Source organism: Phocoena phocoena, chromosome 15, assembly GCF_963924675.1.
Source record: "Phocoena phocoena chromosome 15, mPhoPho1.1, whole genome shotgun sequence".
NCBI classification, from domain to species: Eukaryota; Metazoa; Chordata; class Mammalia; order Artiodactyla; family Phocoenidae; genus Phocoena; species Phocoena phocoena.
Window position 1 is genome coordinate 26630655 of NC_089233.1, and position 13091 is coordinate 26643745.

General features: G+C 38.9%; 1 protein-coding gene across 1 annotated transcript in view; it reads right to left on the minus strand.

The window, feature by feature from the left end:
* The window catches only part of ERCC4 (ERCC excision repair 4, endonuclease catalytic subunit), a 31218-nt gene extending 18370 nt beyond the window's left edge, over positions 1-12848 (minus strand). Inside the window, exons 1-4 of the mRNA XM_065892896.1 lie at positions 12642-12848; positions 11174-11354; positions 2389-2584; positions 1297-1504 (exon numbers count right to left, since the gene is read on the minus strand). Coding sequence (XP_065748968.1) covers positions 1297-1504; positions 2389-2584; positions 11174-11354; positions 12642-12848 — 792 coding nt within the window. The remainder of the gene's footprint in view (positions 1-1296; positions 1505-2388; positions 2585-11173; positions 11355-12641) is intronic.
* Positions 12849-13091: the final 243 nt, after the last annotated feature.

Below are 13091 nucleotides of genomic sequence, written 5' to 3' on the forward strand. Positions count from 1 at the left end.
CACAGCTATATATATGCACGTTTCCTTCACAAGCTGCTTCTGTAACTAAAAGGGATAATGTAGCATGATTTGGAAGCAGTTTCACTACATGGCATCTTATCTAACATATTTAATACTGAGCAGGAGTAATATATATTTGGATGACCAAATAATCTATTGTCCAAACTGGAACTCTTGTGAAAATGAAATGATACTGTTAATAATTACTCCAGGATAACATGCAGATACTGGGACTGTCCTAGATAAACTGGGACATATAATTCTTTTGTATATCATCTTTTGTAAAAATCATCTACATGCCTCTTTTGTAAAATCATCTACAAATTTTCTAACAAGTGCAAATTATGTCTTGGTTACTAAAAGAACACCTAAAACAATACTTTGACTTTCACTGGCCAGGTGATGATAAACAGAAATTTAGTGCAAAACATATCTGATTATATTTTGGTTTTCTAGGGACATATACATCCTACTAAAAGAATGTGACAGTTTTTTTTTTGGTATACCATGCACTAAATTATAATAAACTCTACTTTAAAAACAGAGGCACACAACACATGGAATTACTTCATGTATCATTATTTCACAGTAAAACGACTTTGGAAGAATCAGAAAAATGAGGACTTAAATTTTCCTTTTCAAAAATCAATATGCATTACTTCCAGTGACAAAGAGGTTCTTCAGAGTTTGAAAGAACTTGTTCTACCAAAATATGAAAAAAAAAGCTGCCTGGAATTTTTTAAAAGTCAGCATTTTCTGTATGTACAATTCAATCTTAGACATTTACGTATCGGAATTAATATTGATCTATGATGAAAAAATTAGATAAAAATTCCTTGCACTAAAGTCTTACTATTTTCTCAATTCAGAATGTAATTTTAAGACAGAGCAAGTTTCACATTCCTCTGTAATCAAAACTCATCCAAATTATTTTTATTCCAAATAAGAGATCATAAATTTTGAAGGATTCTTATGTAAACTCTTCTATCTGTAGCTATCCAAATGCTGCCATTTCAGAGCAAAAGGTTATTCATCGTCCTCTTACATATACTTAAAATAAGAGATAATCACCATATAACTGCAAAAATCAGAGTTGTGCTTATACGCCAATCAATGTATTCTACTACAAATTACTTTCCAGTAAACCAAAGAAACTATACTTTAAATCACCTCCAATTTAATTTTAAAATAACAGCAAATTCCTATTAAGAACATTGTAAATATTAAAATAACTTGCATTCTTAAAAATTACAACATAACAAATGGTGCTTAAAAAGGAAAAGAAATAAAGAGTACCTTGTCAAAAGGTTTTCCAATAGCATTTTCTAAAGATAAATCTTCAACTTCAAGCGACGGGTTATGGCATTTCAGTTCCTTTAGACATGCATTGAGAATGTCCAGAATAGCAGTCTGTATAGCAAGCATGGCAGGTGTCATAGAAACGTGAATTTCTACGACTTCGGGTTTATGCTGTTCTAAGAATGAGTTTACTGCTACATGGAACCTAAAGAGACAAACATTTTTCAAATATTTTCTAGAGTTGCAAGAGCTATGTGTTTCTGGTCTCAGTTTAATACTCTAATAGCTTTTTGTAACTGCAATTAAGAAACAAAACGGAAAGCCAAATGACAGTGTTTTCAGGAACACTTTCAACCTCTATGAATGGAAGTATTACTCAAATAAGGCAGGGATCAGCAAATTATGGTCTGCGCTAAACCCAGTGCCCGTTTTTACAAATAGTCTTATTGGCACGTAGCCACGCCCATTGTTTATGTATTGTCTATGGCTGCTTTCACACTGTCACAGCAGAGTTGAATAACTGTGACAGGTGCGTGTCCTGCAAAGCCTAAAATATTTACTCTCTGGCCCTTTACAGGAAAAGTATGTCAATCCCTGAAGTAAGGTATAATCAAAAAAGGAAAAAGACTGCCAATAACTACTCTCAAATACCATACAGTATAACCAAGATACATATTAGCATAGGTTGCAAAATGTTTTGAAAATTGATACCTTATGTTTTTCCTAGAAATTTACATAGATTTTTCAAAATCTTGGTGCTTTATTTCCCTCAAAGTGGAAGTTGGAATCTTAACCAGTAAATCTGCAGTTCACCTAAAGCTGTTGTGTATGTGAGCCTCTAGATCCCTGCGCGGTTTCACTAAATGTACAAGAAAGTGATAGCCCTGAGCTACCAGAAAAATAACTATCAAACCTCTCTCTGCTGTTAAAAGAATCACAAATGTGATGACCATTTATTTATATTTGGATGTACTTGTTATGAACCTGACTAGCATGTATCAAGTGCAATGACAGTAAATTTTACATTATAGTGCAAAATTAAATTACGGCAGGTTCTCTCACAGAAACTGGTCACATAATGCTATTTACCTTGGCCACAGATACAGCTTCCTTACGAAAAGATTTCTCATCACTCTCTCCACATGACAAAAGCCGGTGTCAAAGGCAATAGCGTTGTCTGTGAAAGCTTTAATAAAACCATGTTTGTTTTTCTGTCGGAAGAGGCGCAAGATGAATGCTTCTTGACAAGACTCGATTATTCTGTGAGCTCTGTACACCAAGATACCTGAGCGGGGGGGTGGGGGGTGGGGAGGAGGGCAGGAATCAAAATTTAAAGTACAGAAAAGACATGTCGTTTTCATGCTCGCTTTCACTGATTCATCACAGTTTTCTTGAATGCCTACTTGAGCATGGGCAAGCTGTGTTCGAGGTTGGGGATACAGCCATGAACAAAACACGTAAAGCTGTCCTGCGGCATTTACAATAAACAATACAAATAAGTAAAATATTTAGTAGGTTAGAAGGGATAAGTGCTGAGGAGAAAAAACGATCAGAGGAATAAGAGAGGGAGTATGTGTGAGGGGTGGCAGTTTGCAATTTTCTTATTTAATCTTTTAAAAAATTGAAGTACAGTTGACGTACAATATGTTACAGATGTACGATAGAGTGATTCACAATTTTTAAAGGTTATACTTCATTTATAGTTATTATAAAATATTGGCTATACTCCCCGTGTTGTACAATATAGCCTTGTGGCTTATAATAGTTTGTACCTCTTACTTCCCTACCCCTATCTGGCCCCTCCCCTTCCCTCTCCCCACTGGTAACCACTCATTTGTTCTCTGTATCTGTGGGTCTGCTTCTTTTTTGTTATATTCACTAGTTTGTTGTATTTTTTAGGGTTTGCAATTTTAGAGAGGGTGACCTCACTGAGGTCTTAAGTGAGTAAAGCCTGGATGGAGACAAGGAGGTGAGCCTTGTGACCATGTGGGCCAAGGGAGTTCCGGGCAAGGGAATAACAGCAAAGGCCTGGGGTGGGGCATGTCTGGCCTGGTGGAGGAAGAATTTCTGAAACCAAAGCAGGTCACTCATTCTTTTAATATATGAATCAGATGTGAACTATGCAAAATAGCTGCCTTTCAGAAGTCTGGGCAACATCTCCATCACTTATTAGAAGAATTCAACTTTCAGAATCAGAGTATACTCAATTGAAAGGTAAATTAGTCCATCTGAAATAAAAATCTTTAATGAATATGCTTCAACATCTGTTTTGTGGGGTGGATATGATAATGACACCCCTGAATCACAAAAACAAGGACAATCATACGTGTTTCCTTAATTATAAAATTAGAGTACTGGACCAGACGATCTCTCATACGTATGTATGATATACACATGCCATTGTGGTGCAGTGGGATTCATGGAAAGTTAGGGAGAGACATGAGATGACATAAGAGTGCACAGATGTCATTTCTGGATCAAAAACTCAATTATTCTATGATAACTCTCAGTCTTTTAGACCTAAACCAAGCCAGTTACCATATATATTTGCTATAAATGCACTTGCATGTTTTTGCTCCCATGCTCATCGCTCCTAGGATCTGGAAAATGACACCAATAGTAACCCAAGACTCCTAGTAGTTCAATAGACTCAATTCAGATTCTACTATTTTGGTGTTTAAATTTTAGATTGAGGTGGATGGAGCTAAAATTTATTCTAGCTAAGCAAAATTGTTTTTCAAATATGGTAAAAATTAACAGTGATATTTAGGACTTTGTAGACAAAAGATTTTCAATAACACCAGTACGTGTACATAACTAATCTACTGCTCAAAAAATATTCCGTACCTAGCAGGTAGGTTCTTCCAAGTACTCTATTGGGCCAGAGTTCCTGGACTGAAATATGACAAAGTTAGAAATAATAAAAATGGACTTCTAAAGAAAAGGTGAATCTCAAGTTAAGAAAATGGTGTGCTCCAAAAGGTTGTCATTTCTTTTGGAATCTAGAAGAAGGAGGAGAAGAGAACTAATATTCTATCCCGGGCAGTGGGGTTAGGTACTTTTATTTCATTGAATCCTCACAATAACTCCATGGGGTAGGTATTACTATGAGACCAGGAAAGGCAAGCAACTTGACCAAGGTCACTTTGCAAGTAAATGGCAGACCAAAGGTTCCAAATCACGAGTGTCTGAGAACAAAGCCATGTCCTTCCTGTTAAGTGACATCATTCGAGGACCACACCACCCCCTTTAAAAAAATACAAGCAGGTTAGGCTTCTGGGGCAATTCTAGTCCCACATTTTTATGCTCCCACAACACTCTGTATCTCATGCTACACTGTAATTACTTCTTTACACCTGTCTCCTCCACTAAATTGCTTGAGGACCAAGAACATCATAAGTAGTAATCAGAGAATGTTTACTATGTGCCATGCGTGATGCTAAGAATTTTACATACATTATCTCAGTTCATCCTCACAATAATCCTAGGAGGAAGGTACTATTACTGTCTCCAATTTACAGATGCGAAAACCGAGTCATACAGAAATGAAGAAACTTGCCCAAGGTCACACAGCTGGTAGCTGGTGAAGGTGAGCTCAAACCCAGAAGCCGCCTAACTCAGAGCACCCTACCGTCCTGTCATCTTTCTGTCTTCAGCACCTACCTCATTCCTGCCAAATAAGGGACGGTTAGTAAACGAAATGTTTACCAACATTTAATGTTAATAATGTTGAATGAATATAAAGCTGAATTACGCACTGGATACACAAATCTAACATGTAACTTTTTTTTTAAAGTTTCCCACGGAAAGCGTGTTCTGAGTTCTATTTAGAGATGTCAGGATCTGTTTTAACAATGAAAGCATCCTCCTGCCCCATTCTTTTGAAAGTACAATCTGGGGAGATATTTTCACAGTTCTCCCACTGTTGAGGAGTTGTGTTGGCAAGGACGTCTAGGGTGGGGTAAGGTGGTGACATTGGGTAGTGACAGGGGAACAAGTTAGGGCTGGTACATTCAAGATTTTTCTAGGGGGTTACCTGCTTCTGGGACACTCTGGTCCGTAAGAGCTATGGTGAAAGTTCCTACAGGGGTTGGGGGGTTGAAGGGGTAGAGGATGATCCCAGGGGGTGCAACATTTGAAGAAATTCATTTCTGCCACTCATTTACATTCCATTCAGCGAAGCAGCAGTAACAGCTCCAGCTTACTGGCTGGGACTTGATCAGAAACAGGAATGGCATTTTGCACTTTTTAATTAGGAACTACCTATAAACTATACTTTGGATATTTCTTTGATTCAGATTGCTCTCTGCCTAATTAGGTTGAAGTGTTACTGGGAGATACAGAGTAATACTGACATCTAGTGGTCATTTCAATACATTTTTTTCATTTTATCAACTGAAAAAATAAGGAAACATAAAGCTAAATCTATAAGAAAGCAGCAAACAGTAAAAGACTTTACAATGTATCAAGATTTCTGGCTGTAAAGAGCCAGTTTTTTGCTATTATTTATGATTTACTATGTACCAGGCAGTATGCTAAGCAATTATTTATTTTACCTCATTTAACCCTTGATAACTTCACAAGGCACTATTTTCTCAATTTAAGCAATGAGAAACTGAGGCTTGTGAAAATTAAGTACAGTAGCTTGCTTGTAAGCAGTGGCATTACCCTTCAAAGTCAAGTGAGTCTGACCTCAGCTGTACTGCCCTGCCAGTGCTTTTAACAATGAGAAATACAAAAGTATAACAAAACTTTCCAATAATCAGTTCACCACGAACCATATAAAACATTCTTTCATACATTTATGCATTAAATATTTCTTGAGAGTCTTCTAGGTTCAGGGCAATGTGATAGATATGGTAGGAAGGACAATTATGAATTCCACAACCTCTCTGCCCTTCGAAAGTTCATTAAAAATTGTCGTACATACATGCATCACTCACCCAATATATATATATGTGTTTGGTACCTACTATGTACCAGTTACTTGCCCTGGGATGAACAAGTTGTTCCTTACTCTTAGGAAGCTTGTCATCTCACGAGCGAGACAGACAAATAAATAGGCAAATACAGTGTGGTGTTCTGAAGTGCTCTGACTGGGGAGAAGCATGGGGAAATCAGAAAAGGTTTCCAAAAGGACAAATAATAATGAAATATGACTCCTTTTCTATATTAATTCAGGCTAAAATTAAATCATCCTTCTCAAAATAATTAAGCAACTAATTGGTTTAATTTCAATCATGGGAGAGAGGGGGGATCAAGATGGTGGAGCAGGAAGACCCTGAGCTCACCACCCGCCACGAGCACATCAAAACTACAACCACATACAGAGCAACTCTCTCTGAGAACGACCTGAAGACTAGTAGAACGGCTCTTTTACAACAAAGGCTGTGAAGAAAGAACCCCATGAGGGGAGGAAAAAAGATCTAGTTGGGACCCACGCCCCTGGTGGGTGACCCAGCAAAGGAGGGAGATGTCAGAAGCTCAGGGATCCTCCCTAAAGAGTGAGGGGTTTGAGCCCCACATCGATACTCCAGCCTGGGGTCCAGCACTGGGAAGACAGGCTCCCTTGGCTGGTTTGGAAACCAGTGAGGCTAACCAGTGGGCTGTAGGAAACCGAGACTCCACTCTTGAAGAGAGTGAGTAAGCACAGACTTGTTTGCCCCCAGTCTCAGCAGAGGCAGCAGACTGAAAACTGCCTGGTGCTCTGGCGGCCCTGCCTGACCGCCCCAGCCTGTACTGAGCTCTTGCTCCAGCCCTATCCCCCACCAAGGAAGCTCTGCCAGTGGACCCTGGGAGAAGACGCGGCCTGTGCCCTCTTCAGATTCAGCTCTCCCACCAAAACCACTGGGCACACACAGACTGCACAGGGACACTCCCACACAGGGACATGGATTCAAGACTGGGATAGGTAACTGTTTTGCCTAACTTCATAAGGACAAACAGAGAAAGTTAAATAAAATGAGAAGACAGAAGAATATGTTCCAAACAAAAGAACAAAATAAAATCCTGAGAAAAAACCCTAATGAACAGACATAAGTAATTTACATGATAAAGAGTTTAAAGCAAGAGTCATAAAAATGCTCACTGAACTTGGGAAAATAAAGGAATATAGTGAGAGCTTCAACAAAGAACTAGAAAAATCTAAAAAAAAACCAATCAGAACTGAAGAATACAATAACTAAAATGAAAAATACACTAGAAAGACTTAAGTCCTTAAGTAAATTTAAGAAGACTGCAATTATATCAAGGATATTTTCCAATCACAACAGTATGAAATTACAAATCAATTTTGGGAAGAAAAATACAAACACATGAAGACTAAATAAGATGCTACTAAAAAGCCAATGGGTCAACAAATAAATCAAATAGGAAATTAAAAAATACATTGAGAGGAATGAAAACAGAAACAACTTTCCAGAATCTATCTGATGCAGTAAAAGCAGTTCTGAGAGGGAAGTATATAGTGATACAGGCCTACCTCAAGAAACAAGAAAACACTCAAATAAACAACCTAATTTTCTATTTAAAGGAATTGATCCTTTAGCCAGACTCATCAAGAAAAAAAGAGGAAGGGCCCAAATAAATAAATCAGAATTGAAAGAGACAAACTTACAACTGATATCACAGAAATACAAATAATCATAAGAGAATATATTAAGAGTTATATGCCAACAAATTGGACAACTTATAAGAAATGGATAAACCCCTATAAACACACAATCTTCTAATACTGAATCAGGAAGAAATAAAATATCTAAAGAGACCAATTACTAGTAATAAATTGAATCACTAACAAAAAATCCCAACAAGAAAAGTCTAGGACCAGATGACTTCACAGGAGAATTCCACCAAACACTTTAGGAGAGTTAATACCTATCCTTCTCAAACTATCCAAAAAATTGAAGAGGATAGAACACTTCCCAATTCATTCTATGAGCCCAGCATTATCCTGACACCAAAACCAGACAAAGATACTACAAAAAAAAGAAAATTAAGGGCCAATATCCCTGATGAGCATAGATGTAAAATCCTCAACAAAATATTAGCAAACTGAATTCAACAATATATAAAAGGATCATACATCATGACCAAGTGGGATTTATTCCAGGGATGCAAGGATAGTTCAATACTGAACCTTGATTTGTGGATATTGAACCGTTAACAAAATGAAGGATATAAATCACATAATCATTTCAACAGATACAGAAAAAGCATTTCACAAAATTCAACATCCATTCATGATAAAAACTCTCAACAAAGTTGGTATAGAGGGAGCATATCTCAACATAATAAAAGCCATTTATGACAAACCCACAGCTAATGTTATACTCAATGGTGAAAGCTAAAATCTTTTCCTCTAAGATCAGGGACACGACAAGGATGTCCACTCCCACCACTACTATTTAACATAATATTGAAAGGCCTAGCCTCAGTAATCAGACAAGAAAAAGAAATAAAAGGCATCCAAATTGGAAGTGAAGAAGTAAAACTCACTATTTGCAGATGACATACTATATATAGAAAACCCTTAAGACTCTGCCAAAAAATGATTAGAATATATAAATTCAGTAAATTTAGTAAAGTTGTAGAATATAAGATTAATATAGAAATCTGTTGTATTTCTATACACTAAGAATGAGGTATCAGAAACAGAAATCATGAAATAATCCCATTTACAACTGAATGAAAAAGAATAAAATACCTAAGAATAAATTTAGGTATTAAATTAAATTAATTAAACTATTTATAAATTTAATAAGGAGGTGAAAGATCTGTACTCTGAAAACTATAAGACACTGATCAAAGAAATTGAAGACAATACAAATAAATGGAAATATATCCTTTGTTCATCAATTGGAAGAATATTGTTAAAAATGTCCATATTACCCAAAGCAATCTACAGATTTAATGCAATCCTCATCAAAATACCTATGACATTTTTCCTAGAACTAGAACAAATAATCCTAAATTTTGATTGGAATCACAAAAGACTCTAAATAGTCAAAGCAATCTTGAGAAAAAAGAACAACACTGAAGGTATCATGTTCCCTGACTTGAGACTATACTACAAAGTTACAGTAATCAAAACAGCATGTACTGCCCCCAAACCAGACACAGAGGTCAATGGAACAGAATAGAAAGCTCCCAAATAAACTCATGCACATGATCAATTAATCTACGACAGAGTAGTCAAGAATATACAATGGGGAAAAGACAGTCTCTTCAATAACTGGTGTTGGGAAATCTGGACAACTACATGTAAAAGAAAGAAATCAAAACATTTTTGTCACACCATATACAAAAATAAAGTCAAAATGGATTAGAGACCTAACTGTAAGACCTGAAACCATAAAACTCCCAGGAGAAAACATAGGCAGTATGCTCTCTGACATCTGTCTTAGCAATAATTTTTGGATCTGTCTCCTTAGGCAAGGGAAACAAAAACAAAAATAATCAAACTAAAAAGCTTTTGCACAGCAAAGGAAACCAACCAACAAAACGAAATAGGAACCTACTGAATGGGAGAAGATATTTGCAAACAATATGTTCAATAAGAGATTAATATCTAAAATATACCAAAAACTCATACAACTCAACATCAAAAAACCAAAGAACCTGATTAAAACATGGGCAGAGGATCTGAATAGGCATTTTCCCAAAGAATACACACAGATGGCCAACAGACACGGACAATGAGATATCACCTCGCACCTCTCAGAATGTCTATCGTGAAAAAGACAAGAGATAACAAGTGTTTTTTGAGAGTGTGGAGAAAAAGGAACCCTCGTGTACTCTTGGTGGGAATGTAAATTGGTGCAGCCACTATGGAAAACAGTATGGAGGTTCCTCAGAAAACTAAAAGGAGAAGTACCATATGATTCAGCCATTCCACTCCTGGGTATTTATTTGAAGAAAACAAAAACATTAACTTAAAAAGATATATGCACCCCAATGTTCACAGAAGCATTATTTACAACAGCCAAGATATGGAAGCAACTAAAGTGTCCATGGATAGATGAATGGATAAAGAAGATGTGGAATATATATACAATGGAACATCACTCAGCCATAAAAAAAGAATGAAATTTTGCCATGTGCCACAACATGGATGGACCTGGAGGGTATTTTGCTAAATGAAGTAGTCAGACAGAGAAAGACAAATACTGTGTTTTCACTTTTATGTGGAATCTAAAAAATAAAACAATGGAAGAAATACAACAAAACAGAAACAGACAACAAACTAGCGGTTACCAGTGAGGAGAGGGATGGGGCGAGAGGCAAAAAAGGTGAAGGGGAGTAAGAGGTACAAACTATTAGGTATAAAATAAACAAGTTAAGGATGTAATGTACAGCACAGGGAATATAGTCAATATTTATAATAAATTTGTATGGAGCATAATCTATAAAAATACTGAATTACTATACACCTGAAACCAATATAATATTGTATGCTAACTATACTGAAAAAAATTGTTTTGAAAATTTCAAATCATGGGAAAAAATATTCTTTAAAGAGGAAAACCAAACTCTTTTAGGAAATATATAAAGAATATTTATAAACACTTCAAATCTGAGTAGTTTCTAAAAGCAAATGCCTGTCAATTACTAAGTATTGACTGAATATGAGCTTAGAAAACAAGGAAACGTCAATCTTACATTTAGTTTCTTATTCAGGCCATAAATATTTACTGAGCATCCAAAATGTGTCAGGTATTGTGTTAACACCTGGAAGCACAATGTTGAATAAAAACATCCAATGCTGTTCACAAGAAGGTTCTAGTTTAGAGTTTAGCAGAGGGAACAAATACATACAGAAAAAAAAGAAAGTGCAAACGTATATACAAGTAACAATAAGGCTTCAAATTCTTACCGGTAATTAAATCTGAAGGTATTCTATCAGTCAAGAAATCAACCACAAGTATTCGACTTGTTGCAAATATCACACCACCTTGTGTGTACACCTCATAGCGATTGCTACTTGTGATTTCATTTGTTACTCGGCGAGGGAGATGTTCAACTCCTTCTAACTTCAGCTGATTGATAAAATATTCCTAAATTAAATCAGACTTGATTAGTAGACCGTTTAATAGAGGGCAGTTTTTATTAGGTTACCAGTATTTGTATTTAAAATGATATGCTGCCTTTTTCAGAGATCATGAACTTAATGAACATACCAACTAAATTACTTTACACTGATCAACCAAACAATCGACATTTATCTAGGGTTTTGTTTTTGTTTTGGGGTTTGCACTAAGGACTCACTGCACTTGAGATGTTATTAGCAGTTTAACGACAACAAAAGACTTTTAAAATCCTGAGTTAAGAGACTTCTGCTACCTAGAAAATACTGCCCACCAGAGGCAACTCTGCACGCAAGTGTAAATACCATGTGAGAAGATAACAAGGGAATCCTTTCCCCAGGTGGTGTTTTAGATTATTAGTTCTGTCCTGGTCCACCCTAGAGGGGATTTCATCATGTCAATGGGACCCTTGGTCCTTTAAGTTTGATACCACCTTTCCTGGGGGGGCCCCGTGTTGTGCTAAGCGCTAGTCAAGCACTAGGGATACCTAGATGGATCAGTCAGGGAGTGTGTGGTCACCCTTCTCAGCTGGCATTTTCCTTCTGGCCATCTGCTCTAGATATCTAAGGGCTCATCAGAGTTGTCAGATCAAGCTGTGTCGCCCCTCAGCAAAGGTGTATACCCCTTCTGTCTTCCTCAGTGTTCTCCACTCTCCCTAACCCAGGTACCCTTCCCCAATACCCTCAGCTTCCAGCTCCCTTCCCTTCTGACCCTATGCCCCTCTTCCCACAGCCTGGGTGAACCCCCAGTCCCTCCTCTTCCCTACAGGGTTCTCCCCAACCTCAGCGTCTCCTTTCACGTCTCCCCATTCCCTTCAGAGATTCCTCCATCCCCATCACTGTTCCCTTTTAGAGACCTCGCTCTACCTCCAGCCAGTCCCTTAATACCCAACTTCAGGACTGCCTCGTTATTCCCTTCCACATCCTCCACCAGACAACTCCCCACCCTCTTCAGAGACCTCCAATCCTTCCCACCTCCACGCTTCTCAAATGACTCCCCTACTCCTCTCAGAGACCCTCCAACCCTTTCAGGTCCTCGAACCCATGTCAGGGTCCTGCGACCCCGCCCACCGTCTCAGCGTCCCCGCACCCGCGTCAGGGGCCTGCATCTGTCTCAGGGACCCCTATTCAACGCCTTCCCTCCCGCGTCAGGGACCCGCATCGCCCTCAGAAGGCTGGCCTCCGCGCCGAGGCCTGCGTCTGCTCCGAAGGCCCCCAGCGTTCCCGGGGTCCCCTCCCCCAGCGCGGGCGGCCGCACCTCCTCGGCTGGCTGCGTGTTGAGCACCAGCACCAGGCACGCCGGGTGGCAGTGCAGTCGGAGGAAGTGGTAGAGGAGCCGGTCCGCGCCGAGTCCACGGGCGCACACCACCAGCCCGTCCGCGTCCAGTAGTTCCAGCACCAGCTGCCGTTCATACTCCAGCAGCGGCGCCATAACTGTCTCTCGAGCCGGCAAGCCCGGTTCCATGGGCGCCCTTCGGCGCCGCGGCCGAACGTAGCCGAAGAGAGCCGAGTCCGAGACGAGAGCGAGCAGAGCGCGGCCGAAGAGAGCCGAGCCCGAGAGGACGCGAGCCGGCCGAACGCAGCCGAAGAGAGCCGAGCCCTAGAAGACGAGCGAGGCCGAACTCAGCCGAAGAGGAGCCGAGAGGAGCCGAGAGGAACCGAAGATTCGTTGAGTCGCGGGGAGGTGCTAGCGCTCCCAACAGGTGTC